Raw genomic sequence first — 23,815 nt, 5'->3', positions numbered from 1 at the left:
TAATACAGTCTGTAATATTTAGCTTCTCCTTCGGCTGCTCCACTCATAACTGTTGGAGTACTGGGATACATTTTAGCAGAAAGTCAATAGAAATGTAAATGCACAGATTAAATCCTGAGCTATTTAGATATGAAGCTTGAACTTGTAATTTTTTAAAAGCCAGTAAAGCATATGATATAATGCCCTATACATGTGTTAAAGGGATATATTAAGTAGAGAATAATATTTTTTCTGTAGTAATATGCTAAAGTATAGCTAATATGTAGAAAATGAATTGTTTTGAATTTGTTTTGTCTGCATTTACTTGAAAAAAAAAGTTAAAAAAATTAATTGTACCAGTAACAGAAAGCACAAAGTGTAACAACCACTTTTTTTCTTCAGAGAGATAGCTCATTTATTTACTTATTTATTTTTTGAACTATTTTTTAAATGTATTTTTTTAAAGAACCATCCTTGGAAGAAGAAAAAATGCTGCCAAATCATCTTAGTAAAATCTGCACAGTCAAATGTATCTGCTGTGTTAAAGTGCTGGCAGAAATCTCAGAGCTACTTATCCAGATTTAAGAAATGAAAACAAAACTCTGTGCTATTATCTTTCTGTTTGTGTTTTGAGGAAGCCAATTTTGCTCTAAACATTGTGCTATTTTATCGGCAGCCACAAGCAGCCACTGAACCAAATAGCCTGCTTTAAAATGGGTATGAGAGGGCAGGCTAACCAAACACAAATGAGAGGAAATAGGCTGTGCAATTGAAAACATTTCCACTGTAGGAAAAAAGAGAGAGAAAAACAAACAAAGAAACAAACCTAAAACTCAAGTAAGGAAATCTCTTACTACAAAAATATGGGTAAGAGGAGAAGATGAAGAGATTTTGAAGCTAACACAGAAGGAGCGCTAACGGTTAGCTGCCAAGGGCTCTTGAGATTACTATACTGAACTACAGAGGAAAGCAATACACATAAGCAATGTTCCCTCTAATTGTGCACTGCTGGCACGCGTTGCGCATGAATTTTTTTTTTAAACCTGAATTGAAATTAAAATGAAAACTTTAACAATTCAGTTTTGCAGTGTTAGTCAGTAAGTGACTGGCTGCTCCCGTATGGGATTAGAACGATGCTACCTTATCCCATAGTCCAGCCAATGATGCGATTCACATTCGTATATACGCAGCTAATCAACGTCGTTGACAGGCTATGACAGCGTCCTTATGTGCCGACACCGGTGTTTTAGCTAGCAAAGCGGCGTGGCTGATGTGGAGCGAAGCCACGTTAATGACAACGTGTACAACCATTGGAGATGTGAGCAGGACAGATGGAACATTTGATGGAAAAAGTGTGGACTTTATACCAGTTTTTAGGAGTGACGGCAGTGTTTTGAGATGTAAGAGATTTGCGACGTTTAGCGCAAATCTTGTGTAGTTAGTGTGTAGTGTAGTCAATAGTTTTGTTGTGTGTGTCAGAACAATGAGGCGACTGCTGAATGTTACAGGTGTTACAGCAGTGATACATCTCCTGTTGTCAGGCCTGCTATTTAAAAAAACGCCTTGCCTGCATTTTTAGGTAAACAGCTGCAAAAAACTTTGTTGTTTGCAAAACTCAGTAACTTTTTTGAAGAAGTAACTATATAATTAATTGCCCAACGTTGGTCATTATATTCTGTATTTTGCAGACAGAGAGTTACAGGACTCTCCCAGACCACAGACTCATACTCATAATACAAGTCAGAGCTTTATGAAAAAAAAACAAAAGAAAGTTGTGTTTTCAAAATTGGAGTTCAAATTATTTTTACTTCCAATAGTGTTAACATGCTACACAGGTCATGAACAAGATTTTTTTTTAAAATTTTCATTGTAAGTGGGCTAAAGCAGTTAATTAAAAGTAGTCTAACATAAATGTAAATGCTGTAATTTGATTATTTTACTAAACCATGTAACTCGGATGGATTCGATGCTGGCGTGACCACAGTGCACACGTCTGTTGCTGCTCACAGTGGTCCAAGGGACCGCTCAGGGAGTTTGTGTGTTTGCTCAAACACATGAAAAATTAGAGGGAACATTGGCTGCTTTAAGGTACAGGGGCTTTATTTACCATTACCAAATGTTAATGCTAATGTTTGTGGTTGATTAATTGAACAGTGCAACAGTAGGCAGTTTAGTTCATGCGTGCTAAACAATTGCATGCTAGTTTGTGTGAGTCTTGCTTAACTTGGATGGAAAACGCAACAGTTTCTCAACATTTCGCACCAACTTAAAAGTAAAATGTTCACATATAAAAGTGAAAGTACATATATATATTTTAACCTGGCAAACTATGAGGCGGTGTCTGTGCTATTTTGTGCTGTTTTCAAATCTGATAGATGGACACTGTAGAGATGGAGGAGACAGGTGGCAGGCTGCAGACTGTGCATCACATGTGTTTGAAAGAAGGAGCTTGACAAGTTTATAAACTGATAAATGCTGCCATTTTCTGCTGGTGTGTGATGAAACACGTGTAGTTATTTGTTTTTCAGAGGTGGACTTTGTATATTTGCACAATGAGCAGATACGCTTTTTTTTAAGTAGGACTTATAAAATCTTTAAACAAAGGCACTAATATCATAGGGACTAAGTTATTACTTAATAACATTATAATGGGTCCAGAGGGTTGCTTTAATCTGATTAAATACTGTATCATGTGGGAGCTGATATTAAAAAGATAATGTGTTACTGAATCATTTTAACACATGTGAATGCAGGTAAAGCATTGTTTTGCCTAGTTTTGGGGAATCATTAAACTTTTTAGCTCTTGATTAAGTGTGTGGCATTTTCTGCTTTGCACATTCAGTTACTGAAGCAGCCGCGTGAACGCTCTGTTTGCAGCAGCACAGCCAAGTTAGATTTTGCTGCTGACAGGCATTGCTGACAACAAAATAAACAGTCCGCAGTGAAACTTACTGCAGGGACTTGATTTTTCTTGACATCGGGTGGGGGACAGGTGCACAAAACCAACCATCTGCTCACAGCGGTTCGGAGATCATCCTATGAGCCTGTGGGGTTGCACAGTGGTGGCCACAAGTTGGCAATGTTGGATGTTAGCCAGTAGACGGAAGCCTGCACTCTTATTTTGTACCTCTCTTCTTATTTTGTTTTAATTACAAAATTTCTGCAGACTACACATTAAGTTTAATTGCATTGGGATAAATGAGTGCAGACATTAGTTGTATTAATTTACTCGTGGGTTTTTTCCACAGTGTACAATAAGCTGAAGGCACAGTTCACACTGAGAAGCTTAGAATAAAACCTGACATTGTCAGTTAAACTTTATGGAGCTGTATTTAAGGACCAACATTTTCTCCTCTGGCTCCTTGACAGGGCCACTGTAATCCTCACCAAACACAAAGTTGATTATATTTGTAGTTGTGATTGTTTTACAGCTTTTTTCACATGCTTTGGTATTGAGATGACGCTTATTTTTATTTCTTTATTTTTTTGTGATGGTTGCATTTATTAGTATTTTAGTATTTATTTATTTATTGTCATTGTCAAGAACAATGAAATTGCGTTTGGGGCTTCCATACAACCCCAAAAAAAGAAGAAAATAATAAATACCCCTTAAAACCCAAGTGTACATATTTAACCCAGTGTGACTCCAATGCAATAAGACAATCCTTAGCAATAATGTTCGTAGAAATTCAGACAAAGACCTGAGAAACATGACAAAATACAACAATGCAACCCATTCAATATTATTGTACTGTGAGATATGATATCAGATATGATAGTTATCTATTTAAGAAAGAGGGGGGGGGGGGCAGGAGGGGGAAGAGAATAAAGATATGATGCACCAATGCAGACCAGTTCATTGCTATTAAGAAGTTGGATATGGTTATTGTCCGTGAGAGGGGGGCAGAGAGTTCAGGAGCCTCACAGCCTGTGGATACAGGCTGTTGGCCAGTCTGGATGTTCTGGCCTGTATAGACCTGTACCTTCTCCCTGAGGGCAGCAGATGGAAAAGGTGGCGCGCAGGGTGATGTTGGTCCCGCAGGATACTGTGCACTTCATTGGCAGGTGGATGATGTGTCAGCAGCAGCAGCAGCTTGATTCGTCTGCCAATCACGTCAATCCTAGTCTGTAATCCTCCACTTTTCTGCTTCTAAATCCTCACTTCAGGCATCTGTGCTCTCCCATCTAGACAATCCATCTCCGCTGAGCTTTCCTCTGTGAAACGAGAGATCATTGATGAGCGATAAAAGCTTAGACTTTAATCCCAAACAGATACAGGATTATAGAACGAGTGTTGCACGTTCAAAGTGAAGCAGTAGTTTCTGCAGTGACTATGAAGACACGAAATGAGAAGTTTTCAGGAATAATTATCTGAGAAAATATTCAGCTGACTGAAATGTTGCCAAATAAGTTTTGATGACATTTGACAATTTCAAATATCAATCTAACTCACAAATAGCTGACTTCCACGTTTTCTTGGACACGGTCAGAGCCTGACTGATTTATCGGCAAGCCAGTATTACCGGCCAGTATTGGCTATTTGCTGAAGTAATGTTATAACTACTATTAGTACTAGTAGTTGAAAATCAAAAGGTAAAGAAGGCACTCCTTTCCACGATGTCATCAGTGTTGATTTTGCATAATGTGCCCACCAGGGGGCACTCACAATACAACATCAAACATCAAACTAGAACACGACAACCTGCTGATCTGATCCAAGTAAATAAACTACTAGGCTTACCAGCAGAGATGGGCAGTAACGCATTACAAGTAACGCGTTACTGTAATCCGATTACTTTTTTCAAGTAACGAATAAGTAAGGGATTACTATAGCAAAAAAGGTAATTTGATCTATTAGATCTCAAAGATCTATTGCTTTATTACCTATTCAGGTTGTAAATCTTTTTTTTTTTTAAATAACTAAGTAACTAATTACTTTTGAAAATAAGTAATCAGTAAAGTAACAGGAATACTTTTGGGGGGAATACTTTTTTCAAGTAACTTGACCAACACTGCTTACCAGATATTAGAATATCGTCCGATATTAAATATATTATCAATAGTGGTATCGGTCTTAATAATCCTATATTGATGAAGCTCTAGACAGAATACAGCATTTTTCCCTCTGATACTTTTTATGTGTGAAATACGTATAGTAAATGAATTCAGGAGTGATTCCTTTTTATAACTCTCCCTACATAAAGGGAGAAAAAAATCATATTTTGATGTGTTACAGATTAAACTATGAAATTTGAAAGAAGGCCAGTAGCTAGACTGCTTTTGACTCTGACTGTACTGTGCATTCAATAATATACGGTGCCTTTAACAGCTGTGTGCATCTCCCCACATCTATACAAATCCTGAAAAAAGAATGAAGATGGCAAAATGACTGCAGATACATTCTCATGTATGTATGTTTCTTTGTGATTAGCAAGGAAATCTTTATGGATGGCTGAATACTCAATAATGTGTCACTTGCACTTTTTTTTTTTTGGCTTTTCCTTTTAAATACAGTCAATGGGCTTTATTGTCCAGCTAAGGTTAGAGGAATATGTTTCATTTTTCGGATGTGTCGAGGCTTAACTTCTCACCTTCCACTATAATTATCAGAGGCCCCTGCTGCCTCAGGGAGTAATCTCACTCACGCTGAGGTGTTAGGATTGCACAGCACAGCAGGCTGCAAAACTGCACAGGACTGACTGAGCTGACCCCGACGATTTGTCACACACTAGTCGGTGTTGACTCAAGTGCAAGTTCTGTGACACTGCTCGGAAGGAAACAAACTTTGAAAATATTTCAGTTCAAATATATTTAAATTTGAAAAATGTGAACTGACCAGTTGACTTAAAATCATCCAGATTATTTTATTCACACCGTATTTTCTCTCTCTCCGAAGCCAGAGTGAGATGCACAGACATGACCAACACCTTTGTCCTCAGATAACTTTTCTGAGCAAGTATGTAAATCTAAAAAGAAAAAACCAAAATCAGCATCACCTAAGCACTTCTTCATCTCCATCGTGTCGTTTTAACTGCTGCAGGAAAACTTTAACAAAAGCAGCTTAACCGACAGGACTTGTTAATGCTCTGAAACAATTTTAATCTCATTTAAGTGAACGGTTTCCTTAAATAAAAGCCCCCCTTATGAAACGCACCTTTGATTTTAAACTTAAACACATATCCTGTTGGAGGACTGTCATTATGCATGTAATCCCTGTTGTTTGTGTTGTGGCAGCAGCGGCTTCCAGCCCCCGCAGCTAAATCGACAGGGATGACAGTGAAAGCAAATGGTCTTGTCAAGTGTTATTCATACCGCCCCCTACTCACATTAGACTGCCATCATTTTCACTGACCAACACCTTTGTCGGTACACGCTGTATATTCCATGAATATTAATATTTGTGGGGAGTGAGAATTTATCTTGGAATCTAAATACATAATGCTGTATTATTTATTTAGATACCTGGATTACCCAGCTTCTGTCATCCCTCTTTTTACTTACTAAGGCCCTGCTTTCTTTTTCTGTACTTGTTGAATTTTAGTCTGTGTTTGGATTTATTTGATATTCTTTCTGACATTTTGAATGCTCATGCTTGCCGAGTGTCTCCTTTGGTTTCCTTGGTGTTACCTGTGTTACTCGTTTATTACTTTCCTTTTCTGTCTTGTTTTTCTTTCCTGATTTATTTTAGAAATTGCTTCACAATGCGTGCGTCTTGTTGTTTGCCTTTCTGTCTTTGTGTTACTTCCAGTACTGCAAATTTAACACAGGACCAGTGCCGATCATTACTGACGTTTATACTTCAGAGCAGAGGCTCATTTATGAGATGAATCGTCATCAGTTTGCAAATTCAAAACACACCTTTCACCTTGTCATGTATTTTAAAACTGGGTTTGTGAAGACCTGATATGTAAATGTGCCTGTATGTAAAAAAACTTAGAGTCAACTTCTTTTGTTTAAATGTGCTATAGGATAAACATAAAATAGACATGACAGTCAGCACAAAATGACATAGTGTCTGTTTGAGGTGTAGTTTTTCATTTCCAAAAATAATAATTCATTCAGATAGAAACAGGTATCGACCCTATTGCGCTAGCGTTGATCCAAGCAAACAAACAAAGAACCTTTATTTGTCACATGCACAATTATAGAGTACAACATGTAGTGAAATGCTTGTGTCCGAGCTGCGGACAGGCTGAAGACGTAGCTGCGCCATTCCAGGGCTTGGTTTTTTAGGTCTAGCCAGGAATCTTACTGGATACCGGGTGGGAATCTAACTTGTGACTCCCGCTCCAAAGATGTGTAGTCTTACCAATGCATACCAGTACCAGCGTTGGTACTGATACTGTCGATATTTAGACCGAGCCGCCCACCTCAACCCGCCGCCGTCCCTGATTGTCTCCACCTGAGTCTGATTTCCCTCCTTTGTGACTCACCAGTTGTGTTTGGTTGGCTGCGGTGTCTCTTGCCCCTCTCCTTTCTGTCAGGTTGTCTTTTTGCCCTGTGTTAGGCTACCTCTTGTTCCCTGTGTGTCTTTTTTTGTGTGTTATAATGGCTAATGGGATTCTCTGTATCTGCTTTTTTGTTCTTTTCCAACAGAGAGTTTGCTTTCTGTATATTTTGCCTGCCTCTGCATCCGGCATTTGGGTGCTCTCTCCAGTGCTATGTGACATTACTGATGCTTTTGTTAGCCATTAACTGTTCATGTGAGTTCAGTGAAAGTGCATAGTCCTGTTAGAGAGCAGTATTTTCACAGTGGGAGTATTATTGTCTTAAAAATTCACACAATATAGAGAAAAATGTAGTGCAGCAGAGCACTGTGTTGAAGAAAAAGTTGTAATTTGGATGTGAAATAATGTTTTCTGAGTCAACAGAGGTTTAAACTTTGAACGTCTGCCAGAGGTCTTTACCCTGGGATTCATATTTTAATCATTATTGTCTGTCAGACTCTGCAAACAAATGATCGTCTGTTTTTACATCGAGCACAGGTGAAGATTTGTCTGCCTCCAGGTACTTGTCCTAGATCCAAACTTTGACGGTATTTACAAAGACAGCTTTTGTACTTCAGAGATGCGTTGCGCGCAGGATGCTCTCAGACCACCCAGTATCTGTAAAAACCCTCCGCAAATCTTCTCAAGGCGTACAAGCTAAACAGTTTTGAGTTGACATAGCGGTTAAATCTCATCTAGCCTTCGCTCTGGAATGCGTGGATTGAATCCTTCCTGTTTTTGCAGAGCCTTGTGTTAGCAGCGAGTAAAATCAAAAACAAGCAGACCACAAAGCAACAGACAATGAGGCTTTTCCTTTTAACTTAAGCATCTGTTTATGAGCCAAAACGGCGCATATGAGGCCGTGTTATTAGAGGATGTAGTGAATACACACGCTTTCATCCTGCCTGTCTTTGTGTCCAGTTAGCAGATTATTTTCTTTAGTGCTGAAATCACCTGAAGCTGCCCTTTAATTCCTTCATCTAACAGTTGAAGATGTTGATACAATTGGAGCAGAAAAACAACAGAATGAGGACAGAGAGGAAAGAAGAGAGCGACGAAAGGCTCGGCAGAAACAGAAATGTAAAACTGAGGGGGGTAGATTCTCCGCTGCATGGAGAAATGGGTAGATATGGTGAGCCAGTGCCAGATTTTTATTTCTTTCTTTCTTTTTTTTAGAACATGCACATGCACACAACACACTTTAAGTGCACATCTAACCACCTCCAGGAAACCACATCCCATTTCTGCTTCTCTCCCTTTATTCCACCCATTCCAGCAGTAACAGATATGATTAGTGGAGTTTAATGAGCTCTGCAGAGATGAGCGTTCTGCTTGGTGCTCTGTGCTCCACAGCTACAGAACCCCCAGGGTTTGGCACTGCCGAACGAATGTAGTGTGTTCCTCCACCGCTTTGGTCTCTTTACCATCTGCATGTAAATCTTGTGTGGGTACCAAAGGTGGGATGACATTATGTGCATTTTCTAGATGCATAATGTGGCAACAGCGTGCTCGTCATCTTTTAGAATGAGTCCATTGATATGTTGTGAATTAAGAGTAGGACTCCTCATATTGATTAGGATTAATTTACATTACAGATGTAATAGAGTAATCATTTTATGAATACGGCCTGAGATCGCCTCCATCGTTCGGTAAAGGAAACCTACATACAGAGCGATCCACGATGTCACTTTTTTTCCTGCTTGATGTCTTTGTTGCTCACAGTGTTAAAATATTTACCAGATTCTCCTCCATTTCGATAACTGCATCACCTAGGCACAAAGCTAAATTTGTGCGTGTGCGTATGTTAATGATCGCGCATCTTTATCCCACCAAGCAGTCTTGAGCTCGACTTGATGAATTGCTGTGCCCCTTTTCATGTTACGCGAGGTTAATCCCGGCAATATTTCTCACCCCAGTGATTTGCCTGATTTGCATTCATTTTACAGTGTGATTAAATTATGTGCCTGCTGTAGACAGCATTGGACAACATTTAGTTCACAGGCATTAAGATTAGTACGGAGGGCAGTGTTGTGGTGTTTTATTGTTGCCATTGGGTGGCAGTGTTGTATTAGCACTGCCACTAAGGCAAATTATTTTTCTATGGAAGTATTTTAGTGTTATGGTGTAAAATGTCTGATTTTGCACCACTCAGCTTCTACATACCTCACGTCTGGTCAGTTTTAACTCTGCCCGTGTGACTCATTGCTTAGTGGGTTCCTGCACTTATTTCTTTTTTGCTGCACGTTGAGATCAGATTTAGTCAATATTTCGTCCTGCCAAATGTGACATTAAAGTGAAAGTTTCGCCATGGCAACAAGAAAATCAATTAAACTACATACTCATAATTATTCATTCACATCTAGATGCTTCTCGGGACCTGACAAGTTTCCCATTGCCTAAAATAACTGTAATTAAAATGTTAATGATGCTGTTTATGATCTCATATTTGAATATAGCTCATATAGTCCATCTGCTCCATTTGCCAGATGTTTAAGAGGTGTATCATTTTATGTTGAGCTTAATTGTGCAAAAACTAAACCACAAGTTTCCAGCTGAGCACCAAACTAATTAGTTTCAGCAGTGCAAACACAGAATGACTGCTCCCTGGCTAGACACAGAATTGTGCCCCTGTTATGTAGCTGTTAAGTGCCTTAGAGCGAACTCCTGTGAAAAATATGATTTTAGAAAAGCGACTGGTCTATTAAGACTACTCAGACTTGGTTTTTGGTTTTTTCCCTTGTTGCAGAAATCGGTAAACAAGTGCTGCAAATAAGCCAAAAATGCATCAATGTGTGTTGCCACTGCTTAGAAAATAGCAAACGTACCAGCTCCAGAACTTCATCATGAAAATGACAGTTTCTTAAAAATAGTTAGTCGGTATGGAGATTTGACACTTCAACATTGTCCTGCTCCATTCCCTTGGCAAATAGAGAAAGTTGTACTAGAAATCCTCCTCGAGAGATTACATTAGAATAAGAAATGTATGATAATGTTATTCACTGCTTGGACTGAATTATATTCTAAATTCTAAGAGAATGAACCAAATGTTTTCCTCTCTTCTAAAATACATTCTAGGTCATGACTGCAAAAAAAACCCCAAAACAATTTGAAACAGTATCCACATTAATTCACATGCTGTGTACAGTTATGTGTATTGTTTCTATGCGTATTGCACCACATCAAAATAAATAACTTGGGTGAGTATGACACTGCTCTGCTTGTGTGTACAGCCGCATATATAAGCAATGGATTTTGGGCTCATCATTTTTCATATTTCCTAACATTTCACCGTGATTTCATGTGTGCCACGCTCAATTCCCATGAAATAAGCCCCTTTTATCTTGACTTTAGCCCGACTACTACCTTATCCCATTAGCTTTGCTGCAAATATTCTTTCAAATATTTTTTTCATTGGTAGTGATCTTATTTCCTCTGGCAGTTCTCCCTCCTGACGAGATAAAGGCCCGATGGGACGCCACTGTGGCCTCTCCTACTCATTTGTTGTGCCGTTCCCGTTCTATAGGAGAGGACACTTTGAGTTTTTTTGCTGTGCTGGTGACACACGGAAAAAGTGAGGAAAAAAAGAGAGAGAAAAGACAGAATGAGGAAACGAGAGAGGAAGAAAGTGCTGGGGCCCAGCTGGGGTGACATTTTTATTTTTGTTGCATCTATTGTAACCTAACTATTGCAATTTCATCTTTCTTTTCACCGTCTCCCACTTGCATACTTCTGTTTCACTTTCATCAGTTTTCACATTTGCTGACGGCAAGCTGCAGGTGAGATCTATTTCAGGCTTCAGATGAAGACACTGAATGACAATCCCTGCAGTTTGGTGTGTTTTGCATCCTTATCCTCACCAGCAAAGTCATTGCGGTGATTTATTAGGTTACTTTGCACAATGTCATAAGTAAATATTATTGAATTTCCACTGTTGGAATGTTTTATACGGTTATAGCTTTTTAAAGTGTTATACTGACACGTTTTACTGTTGAAGAAACAGTTCAGGTCATCTAAGCAGCAGCTTCAGTTATTATTATTGAGCAAGGTAATAGGATTAGATCTATAGTCAATAATCCTAGCTATTTGGTTTATGGCAAAGAACAGTGCAGTGCATATGTGGAGAGAGATGTCCTTGATGAATTGTGCATGTTTGTGGATTCTGAATTGATTTCAGTTGATAACACCTTTCAAGAAACGCATTGATTTTGTGCTTCATTAATCTGGTTAATCGTTTCTCAGTAAAACAAAATGCCTCCAAACTATTTGTTGTACCTCGTTGATTTAGAGGCTTAATGATCGCAGTATTGACGGCCGAACGCTCCAGACCTGATGTTGAACATGCAGGGTAAAGGTTGCTGTGTGTGTGCTGCAGCAAAGAACTTGTATCGATTTCAACACATAGTGTAGCGTTGCTGATCAATCGCTTCAAATTTTTACTTTATCAGCGGTGCTTACGGCGCAGAGGCAATACGTCTAATCTGTTTTGTGAGTTTGTCATCGTGCGGCGTAGAGCACTTTGATTCTAATGCGGTAAATCTTCTTTCAGCTGCTGCCTTCTTATGCAATAAACGAGTAGATTATTCCTGTCATAATAGGCTGACACTGTGGGTTATAGTTTAGTTTGCTATATGTGCTCAGTATTTGGCACTGGATTTACAATCCAATTCATTCATTGACACATCCACTGTAAACTCAACTTTTATGATCTATTTAACTCCTTTACTGAGGTTTAATTCAGCCTGTTTTCACTTTAAGGTTGTTGTAAATGGTGTCGTACTGGATTGCATTTTATTTGACATTTTGCTCTTTCATGCCAGCGCAAAGACAACACAAAATGACAAAGACAGCCCTCAGTAGTATGTTATCCAGTGCAACACTTTTATAATAATAATAATAATAGTAAGCGTATTATTGAATTTATGTTTCCAATGATGTTGAAAGTTTGAATTTAAGATAAAAGTTGCTTCATTGTAGTGCAGCTTGTTAGGAACTGAGCTGATAGGACACAGAGACACAAAGCATTTGGTGTAAGAAGGTTTTTGACTTCTGCAGTGATAATAACTGACGTTCCAGATGAGTCGAGTGGTGAGAGCGGCGGGGTGAAGAGGCAGCAGTGTGTAGCTGAGACCTACGCAGGCCAGCAGGATGTGAGAGACTGAGAAAGTGTGCTACTAATGGATGCTGGCTGGTTGCTGGAGAGAAGGTTGTGGACCTGCAGCACAGTGAGATGAAAAGTTACTAAACTGGGGACCAAACTTACTGAGTGGATATTAGGTGTAGTGTTAGTGCTACACAGAGAAAGAACAATCTGGCTGACAGTGTAGTGGGTATTCTGTGTCTCAGAGTTGCAGGTTAGTTGATAGAAGCAGGAGGGTTAAAGCTTTAAGCAAACACAAACACAATAGAGGGAGACAAACAGGGAAACGGTATGAAATGAGGGCATGCCGTAGCTGCCATCACCAGTGTGTGAATGTGTGTGTGAATGGGTGGATGACTGGATATGTAAAGCGCTTTGGGGTCCTTAGGGACTAGTAAAGCGCTATATAAATACAGGCCATTTACCATTTACATAGCTATGATATTAGCCATTAGGTAAGGTGGGGTCAAATCCACTGCAACTTCGGAAAACACCAACAAATAGAAAAATACTGGCTAGTGGTACCCCTCAGCCTCCTAGTACATACACTATGATATCAATTTCAAATCCTAGGTGATTTCCTTATCAATTTATCACATTTATAAGATTTTCAGAAAACTTGACCTCTGACCTTGACTTTGTGCTTGAATTCACTGAGATTGAAACACTTCCAGTAGATACACCTATAGTAGCAAATTTTAACTCGTATTTTGCTTCGTTCTTGAGTTATTGCATTAACAAACTTTGGTGTCCATGTTGCCCGCCCACCCAGCAGCGTGGCAACAATACACCATCAGCCTTATGTAGCCAAGGGGTAAAAATGCTGCTAAAGCACACAAAACACAAGAGAAGTTGAATAAAACAAAAGGGAACTAGAAAAAAATGTTGCAAACAGCTAATAGCATGTTTTATGTATTATACGAATCATGCCTTTACACATTTCCTTGCATCTTTTTCTCCATCACAACATCGAAGAATCCTCGGCGTCCTTTAAGTGAATCTCAGTCGCATCTCCTTGGCATGTTTTGGTTCCTGTCACTTCTGCAGCTGGTCAGTCACGTTATTGTCTCTTCAAAAAACACTTGTGTTGTTTTTGTGTGCTTTTTTTTAGCGTATTTATGGTGTCTAAAAAAGTTTTAATCATGTAGGGTTTTTACAACCCCCAGAAAGGGACTCTACAAAAGACGTCCAACACGATCAGAGGAGCAGAGATTTAAGTGACTGAAGTTGGTGCCAGATGGGCTGATCTGAGTATTTTAAAACTACTTATGTGCTGGGATTTTAGCACACATCTGTCTCCAGGGTTTACAGGGAATGGTCCAAAAAAGAGAAAATGTCCAGTAAATGGCAGTTTTCTGAGTGGAAGCGCCTCGTTGTTGTCAGAGGAGAATGGCCAGACTGCTTTGAGCCAACCAACCACTCAAGACAACCAAGGTATGCAGAAGAGCATCTCATGTTGAACCTTAAAGCAGATTGGCTACAGCTGCAGAAGACCACACTGACTGAGACTCTAAGAACAGGAAGCTGAGGCTACAGTTCACACATTCTCACAAAAATTAAAGTGCCATGTAACAAGGCTTAAAACAGCTCATCACTTCAATCACTTTTCTTCCCCAGTCTGGTATCCTTCGTCTAATTTAAACAAATATTAACAGTAAACCTAACAAAAACTAAGCTGCCAAAAGTACTGAGTCCATCAGAATCAAACAGAAACAAAACATAACTCTAAACAATACAATCATAAGCTGCTGTTGGGGCAGAAGGAGGAAGAGACAAGGAAAGACAGTTTCCTGCTCATCGGGCCAAACCAGAAACACCTGGAAAAAATGAATCATGGAATCTAGTATACAGAGCATGATCAGTGGGAAAATGGAGTGCACATATAACAATAACACGAAAAATAAAATCACGTAAAGCACTTTGTCTTATTGGTTTATCCACCTTTCTTAGCTGCTTTTCTTTAATTATTTTTTCACTTGCATGTCCATTACTTAGCCAGTAGAGGGCACTAAGAGGAAGCAACTGAACTAACATCCTTGCCGAAGGGGCAAACCAGCTTCATAAACACTGTGACTCTGTGTGGTTTCCACTTGAGTGCAAATATGCAGAAATTAGCGCGAGGAAGAAATGGAGCATTTTATATTTGAATCAACCCCAATTAGATATAAGCTGAAAAGGGTAAAGGAAAAACTTTCAAGCTTACTGCAGTCTGTCTGTTTACGTGTAAAGAGAGTGTTTAGAGCGCCGAACTGACTAGAGTGTCTGTGAACTCGGGCGACAAGCACCCTACTCTTGTATTCATTATTCCGACGTCTTCTTGACTCTCACCTCGAGGGCACACAGTCTTCCTCCTCAACCCCCTTGTTGCCTTCTTATCTCCGCCGCCTTCAGCGCCGACTTGTCAAATTTCCTACTCAATGCGTGTTTGCTTGAAAATGTCAGCCACTGTGAAAGATTTCTTTTTTTTTTTTTGTTATGTAACACTTTAATCTACGTTCTCTCTCTCTTTCCTTGCGTGGGCTTTTGTGTCTAAAAGAGGCTTTTTTATTTGCATCCTGAAAAGACCCTATCCAGATACTTGCCCTAAAATCATCAAGCTCCTCTAGATTCAGCAGGTTGGGTTTCTTTATTTGTAGGAAATGTGCCAGTGCACGTTTAAAGCAAAACAGGTGAGATTGAGTGGATCCGTGCTTGTTTAAGATAACAGAAGGTCGGATGGACACAAGGTCAATCCTTGATCGCTTCACCTCTGTCTCTCTTTAACTGCCAGAGTTGGAAGTGTGAGGTTTTAGATGGATAGTGAGGCATTAGGGGGTCGGTGTAATAGCCTTTGACAAAATACAGACCACACTTATGCTAAAAAAGCACCAAACCTGCTTCTTTTTTGCCTCTTGTAAATTATCCAACATTTCCACCATGTGGGTGGACTCGGAAATATTTGCGACGACCTTTCGCGGACCCAGGGTCGGTTAATGGTAAATGGGAAGAGTGCTGAGGAAGTGTGTGTGTCTGTGTGTGTGCGTCTGAGAGAATGCGGATGTACAGTAGGGAAGGCGAGTTTTTAATGTGGGAGAGGAAACCTGGAAGGAGAGGTTTGCCAGGGACACACAAGGGCAAGAACAGGGAAACAAAAACAGGATGGCTTTCAGGCCGACATGGAACATTCTGGACAAGAGAGGGCGTTGACGGAGAAAGTCAGTGACAGTGTGACAGTAGGAAAGCGCGCTCTCCCACTGAGTTATCTTTGTTGTTCCTGCTCAGTAATCCATGCACAATAGAAGAAGAAATGAGTGGTGACCTAGTATGGAAATGACTTTATGATCAATTTAAGCATGCCTGGACTCAGTTTATGTTAAATCCACCACAATAATAACTAATATTCTTACTCACCAACTGAAACAGACTGAAAAAAGACAAGCTTGCATCTTTACTGTTTATTAAAGATGATTTTTTAAAATTTTTATTTTTGTGTCTCCCTCTAGCTGTGCAGTCTCTGAACAGCTTGAATGACCAGATTGCAAACTTCATGGTGACTGGACCCAAGTCCGTAGAACAGGAGGAGCATGCCTTTCCCCCTCCTGAGAAGGAGACGCTGCAGAAGTCCATGACCCTCATGAGGCACCTCCTCGTGGATGCTCAGGTACACAGAAAAAAAAGCACATTTTTTAGCTTAAAAGAAGGCAGAGAAAGACTCGCGACTCATGAAACTGTTAGTAGAGTCGCAAGTATGAGACCAAGCAAAGCGGGGTTGGTGTTAATGCCCGGTCCCGCCCCAGGGTGAAATGCTCAAAGAACGTGATGCCGATGAATGTAATCGTTTCTTTTTGGCAAACTTTGATGCACAAAGTGCTCTAGTACTGCAACACATCCTGGTTTAAGTCAGTGTCACCCCCTCTTAGCACCACATGTTTTGAGTGTCTCTTGATAAGCCTTTTTCACAGTGTGATCATGACACAAGTTCTGAAGTTACCTTGATATTAATCCTTAAAACCCTCGAAATGGAGGACTGCAGCCGACCAAGCTGTCTCACTGGATGATAATTGCCAACTGCAATTTAGATAATTGATTTTTAAAAATTCGCCACGAACTGAGTGCTTTTGGTCTTCCTGAAAAAAAAAATCTATTTAAAAAATGTAACCTCAGTTCTGACAGTTATAAAATTAGTTTGTGCCATTTTTAACTGGGAAAAAAAAAGCTTTATCCTGTGTTGTTTCTAGGATTAATAAGAGACAATCCACTTTACAAAGGTGCCGGATAATCTGGTGAAAAGAAGCTTGGATTTTACAAAATGACAACAGAGAAATAGCTAGTTAGTGCTCAGGCTGGGGAGACTTGTATCTGGAAGTACATGTCATGCTTCATTTTGCACCAGTGCAGATTGTTTGCAAAGACACGGGAAGCTGTTCCTGAGCTTCTCTGGCAAAGGGGCCTCAGATGAAATGAAAATATTGACTGTGTGTAATAGGGGTGAAACAACAAGGTTACATTTCCTGCATCCGAGTCGATTTCTACTCAAATACTTGCAGCGCAGAAACAGATCTACTGAATGCGTCATGGTTGTACAAAATATTGCAATATTCGATTTTCTCTTCTCACCAGAAATACGTCGCACATTCCTTTCCTTCCTGTCCTCAAATGAATTTTCTTGGGCGTCAGTCATCTAAGAAAATAGCTGCAAGAATGCCTGGAGACTGATATATGTGGCCAGCTAGCGTCACTGAAATTGTGAAGATGAAGACATCCGCAGTCTTGCATGTATTTCCCGTCCCTCAGCCTTATCCTCTTGTTCTGCTCTTGTGCTGGCTGATAATTTCACATAACCTTTGTTAGGGAAGAGGAGGAGATGAGATGCTGGATTCTTAAGAGCTCCAATTAGGGGAGGGAGGATGCACCCAACTGAATTGGCAATGTGTGATTGAGCTGTTTGCGATCTAATACGCATATGCTCATTGTGTTAATTTGCTACAGTGTCATTTGTATTCCCATCACACAAATTTAAATTAAGCTCCAGCCTAACAGATGTTGTCGAACAAAAATGGTCATGAGCTGTGTTCTGCAATGACGTTTTTTTTTTTAAACTTAATCACTTAATGGTTGCTTCTCTATTTGGCTTTCTTCTTCTTCTTCTTCTTTTTATTTGTTTGTTTGTGAGTCATGAATTAAAACGGTTAAATACCTGTGCTTACCACACACATTCAAACAATCTATACTCCATACTCTCAGTGTCTTTTTCGCTGAGGCTAAGAAACAAAAAAGGACAGGAGCCACGTGCAGACTACTGATTGACTGCTGACATTGAACTCTTTTTTTGTAGCTTCTTCACTTCATCTATCATCTCATCAGCATCCATCTATCTTTCAACAAGGTAGACTCTGTCTTGTTAATGTGTTCCCTGCTCTTTTATTTTTGATCATTTTCGTTAGGTAATATATCACAAAACAGATGTTGATAGATTGGTGTCCACTCTTGTTTCTTCAGAACAACACTTTCTACGCAGGATTAGGTAGCCAATGTCGTAATACTGAGAATATAGAAAGTTTTATTTGGTATCACATGAATTTAAAACGTCCATGTTTATCTGTTATTCAAATTTTTTGTCCAAAATAATCATAAATAAATTAACACAACCTATTTTAATTAAGATCACAATAGGTGTGCTAGAGTTAGCGTGGATTACTAGACAGAACCAAATGAGTAGGGAACAAATAGAAACCTATTCAAGAACGACCTATTCACCCCCAATCCATACAAGTCTGGTGTTCATCAGTTATGCTGTGGCAGGTTTTGTAATGTAAAATTAATGTAAATAGGTCTGCAGATGACTGCTGCTGACATTAACGTGTGTTTTTGTTCAGTTTCTTAAAGGAAGATGTGATTATAAAGTAATTACTTCATCTGCAGTCCTGCAGCATCGTAGTGATTTCTAGTTAAAGTAGTATTTATGAGCCCTGATCAAAGAAATCAGCGACCGGATAGAAGTTCAAAAGAGACGGTCTCCTTTCTTCTCTCTCGTGGTCAGAATTTATTTAGCCAACTACAGACAGAAAAAAGGGCTCTGCTATCGGCGTGTTAAGTCAAAATTGGAAGCGCATGATTAAAAATTCACTTTCACTCAACTGTCAGTTTTTACAGAGGTCCATATGTGTTCACAAATTTCAAACTTCACAGAGGGAAGCCTTTATGGTCAACGTAGTTCTGGCATTATGACAGGTGAGGGTCAATCACTGCTCACTGACCAGACTGACAGATAAAAGCGGTGGTGGTGAAGCTGTGGTGCAAAGCAGCCAGGCGCGATGGACGTTGGAGCGCACGGCAAAGCTTTGATGAGCAGGGATCAGTCATTTGTGCGTATTACCATTGAATACTGTGTCATTATACGGGTATATTCATTTGTTACATCTTAACTGTAGTTGGACCATATTTATTTATTTACAGTTTAGGTTTTCCTTCCACCTTCTGCCTGGCTGGTGGTCCGAACCCCTAAAATTCACTTATGTAATGTAGTAGTTGACCACTTGGGAAAAACAAAAAAACCCCTAACAAAAACCCTTTCTTTGTTAAATCACCTTTTATGTCTTTTATTTAAAGTATTATGACATACCATTAGACTATGGTCATTACTCTTGTCCTGCAACAAACTGCTCACTGTAGAGCTGCTTCATGTGGATCCATCCTTTTTACACCAAAGGCCCATCTGCTGTGTATCCTGCAGTCAAGCTGGGAGGAGATTGGCTGCTGAGCTTTTGCCAGCGATCCTCCTTCTAAGTCTCCTTCCCTGTGCTGTACTCAGCTGTGACTACATTAAGTGAGCTGTCATTCATCAGTGGCAGGGATTGAAGAGAGGGAGGAAACGTACAGTTTGGGCACTGGGGAGTGGGTGTGCGACGTGGGGTAGGGGTATGGACACAGTTTAGAGGCCAGTAAAGGTGACTTTGGCAGCGACTGAACAGAGACGCTGATACATCTGGCCCTCTTCAACCTCCTCTGTGCTCTAATCATCAGCGGAGAGCCGCAGACACGTCTGTCGGCAGAGAGAAAGCAAAGCACAGCCATCGTTTTTGACAAGCCTTAAAATTTTCAAGCTTAAAAACAATGAATGCACAAACATATCGGATCGATATTTCCTGAAATGAAATTTCCGCAGAAAGCCGGTAATTGTGAGCCTTTTGTAATATGTATTGCGCACAGAGCAGGTCAATAAAGCTAGCATTGCCTGTTCTGAGAGAATCAATTTTGTACGGCTGTAAAGTGTACAAGGCTTTATTTCTCAATGACATGGTTACAGTGCTGTTTAAATCCATAAATGCTGCTTGCTCTTTAGAAGGTAATTTTGAATTAAAGTTGCAGTGTATGTATTGTGTCAAAAGAGCTTGCTGTCACAGTAAACTGCCCAAATAAGTGAGAAGCTCGTCAACACATCAGATAGTATAATTACAAAAACCCCTCATATTCTCTTCTAACCTTGTCTTATCAATCTAGAAATAAGAAATGACTTTCTACAGTTTAATATATTTTCTGTATAACTTCTATAAATACATAATAGACCAATTAGCGGGTTTACATTTTGTTTAATTGCCCCCCTAAAATATATTAGTACTGTAATTAGGGCATTTGCTAAGATAATAGTGCAGACTTCAAATCCAAGTCTATTGTATTTGATTAAATGTCAGTTCTGGAAGTGTCCAAATTAATATTTCAACAGAAATGACTGACTTCCACATATATTAACCAATAGTGCTGGACTTATGCCCAGGGTCATGCAAGAGAGCAGGCTGCCCTCAGTCTCAGAGGACTGGGGGAGGTGCTGCGGAGCGAACAAATGTTTGATGGGTCTGGCTGGGTCAGTCTGTCCCTTTCCGACTGGGGCCTCAGCTGGCCCGCAAATGCATGGTTTTTACCCATGCATAATACATCACCTTAGTCCCATCTGCCCTCTCAACCCGTCCTCTGACTCCACCAGGCCTCGTCTAATAGGCCTTGCTCCAATGAAGGCCAGCCAGATAAACTGCTGCGCGCTGCTATGGTGATGCCTTATTGTGGCCCGGCTCAGTCCCAGAGTGTGACAAATGAGAATGGAAATTGGTTAATTTGGTTCAAAGGGAGTTTTGTCTGCATCTAATGCTGGAACGAGCCCGAGTGTTTCCACGGCTTCGCCCTGCTGTCAAAACATCTAGCAATATTTTCAAATCGCTAGAATTAGCTCACTCAAGTTCACAGCCTCACTGGTTTCTTTAAGTTTGACAATGATTCTATCACATCAAAGGCAGCAGGCGTAAACTTGAGGTCATGTTTTTGTACTCTCTGTCATTTTCACATTTTTGAAGGGTTTATTCCTGTTTCTGTTTACCTTTCTTCAAAGTGCTAATTTGCCTGTTCTCGGAACATTATTCATAGGGATAGTGCTTATGCAGACAAGGTCAAACCCTTGTCATTTTTGTCATGCTGCTGCGGTCTAGGGGACAGCACTCAATGAAATGTCCAGGGATATCTCATTCACTGAGCAGATAGGATCCAGAAGGAATACATAAAAATCGCATCTTTTACTCTTTATCTCGAACTTGCAATCAGCTTTCTGGCGGAGGGGGGGCAAAAAAATTGAATTGTCAGTGTGAGATGCATGATATTACTCCTCTAGCCGGTGGACTTGTATGTTGAGCAGATTGAAAATGACGGCTTATCTTGTAAGGAATAAATTGAAAACCATTTCATTATAGAAATACAGTTCTGAATGTTGCCTGCAGAGAAAAGAGCTATCTGGTAGAGTGAAACAGTAATGGTATGGAAATTGTCATGAGTCAGTAAGAAATACAGACGTAGAAAACTTGGTCCTTTACTGATGCTTGGCCTCTCATAATCAGTGTAGTAATCGCAGTTGATCATTTGTTGTAAAACAGTATGACAAAAAGACCACGGTATATGATTGTACTTTATGCCGATTGTTATCGATATCTGGACTGTGTATAATGCATGAAAGAAATTTAAAGTAAGGGGTTAAAGTTTCAAGGATGCAATAATTTACATGCTAAATGACATGTCTAATCCAAGAATTTAGACTGAAAAGAAGTCAGTTTAGGAGTTTTAAAGTGTCAGTAAGCTATTTGATAAAGTGTTACATAGAAAGAGTTCAGTGTTCATTCTAAGCAGTGCAGCCAAGTCCAATTTATATGTACAGGATGCATTAAAAGAAGGAGTGAGCTCCTCATCACCCAGATTGTAAGCAGCTGAAGAAACAGATTAGTCTAGTTCACAGGTAGCTGTGAAAGGGCCACACTTTCTACAGAAGCATTCTGCAGCTCTCAGCATTCAGAGCCCACAGGTTGAGAGAGTACAGGTGAATTAAAAGTCATAGGCTCTCGTAGTTTGCTCCAGAGAGCCGGTGGCGACACAGCTGTCATTGGTTCTGTCACACATTCAGGCACTGGGTTTCTCTGTAAACTTTCAAAAGAGCTCACTAACCCCGAGTCAGCAGATCTGCTCGCTTTCCAGCCGCGCACATTTGTCGGAGCACAGACTGGCAGCGATCTCACCGCCTTTGTGCATTGCCTCCTCCAGAGGTTGCTGCACAAGGGCTCTTGGATTGTGAGGCTGTTGTTTCAAAAGGTGGTATCCAAAGATCCTTCCCTAAATGGGCAGGGAGCTCTGTGCAATGGTGGATCAGTGAGAGGGATCTGGACCACAGCACAGCGGGAGCTGCACATCAATCACTAAGAGCTGCTAGCAGTTTTCTTATCTCTCAACCATTTTTGTCCAGTTCTGAGGGACCAGCATGTCCTAGTCAGGACGGACAATTCAACAGTGGTCACTTACATAAACAGGCAGGGAATGACGTGCTCCCACCCATATTCCAGGCCATCAGAACCTGCGGCCATTTCTTCTCTGTAGGGGTCTCCTGGTATGGGAATGGAGGATGCACCCTTTGATAGTGGCCCAGATATGGGATCTGTTTGGCAAGGCAAAGTAGATCTTTTTGCCTCCTGCCTCCTGTTCTTCTCCATAACTGACAACGATGCAGCCATGGACATGGATGTGTAGCGCACCAATGACAAGACGTTCTCTTGTTTCCAAGTGGAAATTATAGCTCCAGTTTTAGAGAGAGTACCCCAGCAGCCTTTCTCTCTTGTTCTAGTGACCCCTTGGTGGCCAACAAAGTTGTGGTATGTGGAGATAATCAGTCTGTTGGCAGCAAAGCTTGGCAGCTTCTTCTCCGCAGGGACCTCCTCTCTCAGGCAGGAGTAGAAGTGATTCATCCACGCCTGGATTTGTGCTGCCTTTGTGCTTACCTGCTGAAAGGTCAAATTTGATGGCTAACGGTCTGCCCCCAAGCGTGGTAGCAACAATCCAGAGTGTTTGGGCCTCATCCACTAGAGGCTTATATGCTTACAAATGGCAAATGGCAAGCCTTTGAGGAATGGTGCCAGGACAGGCACATTCCCCCATTCCACTGCTCTATTGTGGATGTTTTGACGTTGCTGCAGGAGCTGCTGGAAGGCCTTTATTTAGCAGCGATATCTGCTTATCATATTGGCATTGACGTGGTTACACCAGGTGCACATAACCTTGCCATGTTTTTTTGAAAGGGGTTCTCTGGCTAAAACCCATGGTTAGTTGGGTCCGTGGATGCTCCGTCTGTGCATCCTTCTTGCATACAGTTCTCTCCTGATGACCTCAGGGTTGTATTGCGCCCAAATGCCGCATATTTTCCCAAGGTCATTCCTGCAGGTTATAGCTCAATGGAGTTTGAGCTACTGAGCTGTTGCTTGTTCAATTTGCTAATCCAGGCAAAGGTAGAGCATTGTAAAAACAGAGGCTGTCCCACTGGACTATAGAAGCTGTCACACTTGCATACAGCAACAAGGGCCTCACTTTGACCCAGGGTGTGAGAGCTCATTCCACCTGGGGATGGCAGCCTGATGAGCTCTTTTTAAAGGGGTTCCCGTATGTGATGTTTGTGCTACGGCTAGTTGGGCATCACTGCATACCTTTGTTGGGTTCTATCATTTGGACGTTACAGCCCATTCGGTGGCTCATGCTGTCCTTTCAGCTGGGTCTACCACACACTAAGTTGCTGGTGATCTGACTCCTGTTCAGTGGCTGCTCTGCAGGGTGTGTACTATATGTTTTGTACTGAGTGAATGGTCAAAATCAGTGGTGGTCCACAGTTTGGCATGGTGGACCTGGGTAAACAGGCATCAAGTGAGCATAGTTTAAGGTA

At 40.5% G+C, this 23,815-nt stretch overlaps 1 protein-coding gene across 5 annotated transcripts in view; it reads left to right on the top strand.

Annotated features, from left to right (window-relative positions):
- The window catches only part of kazna (kazrin, periplakin interacting protein a), a 187,244-nt gene that overhangs the window by 6,176 nt on the left and 157,253 nt on the right, over positions 1-23,815 (top strand). For all 5 annotated transcript variants that reach the window (XM_080295669.1, XM_026153316.2, XM_080295670.1 and 2 more), the window contains exon 2: positions 16,086-16,243. In XM_080295669.1, the coding sequence (XP_080151795.1) occupies positions 16,086-16,243 (158 nt within the window). The remainder of the gene's footprint in view (positions 1-16,085; positions 16,244-23,815) is intronic.

The sequence above is a fragment of the Astatotilapia calliptera genome, chromosome 20, assembly GCF_964374335.1.
Source record: "Astatotilapia calliptera chromosome 20, fAstCal68.1, whole genome shotgun sequence".
NCBI classification, from domain to species: domain Eukaryota; kingdom Metazoa; phylum Chordata; class Actinopteri; order Cichliformes; family Cichlidae; genus Astatotilapia; species Astatotilapia calliptera.
The sequence above is the reverse complement of the archived record's forward strand: the minus strand, read 5'-3'. Positions and strand labels throughout refer to the sequence as shown.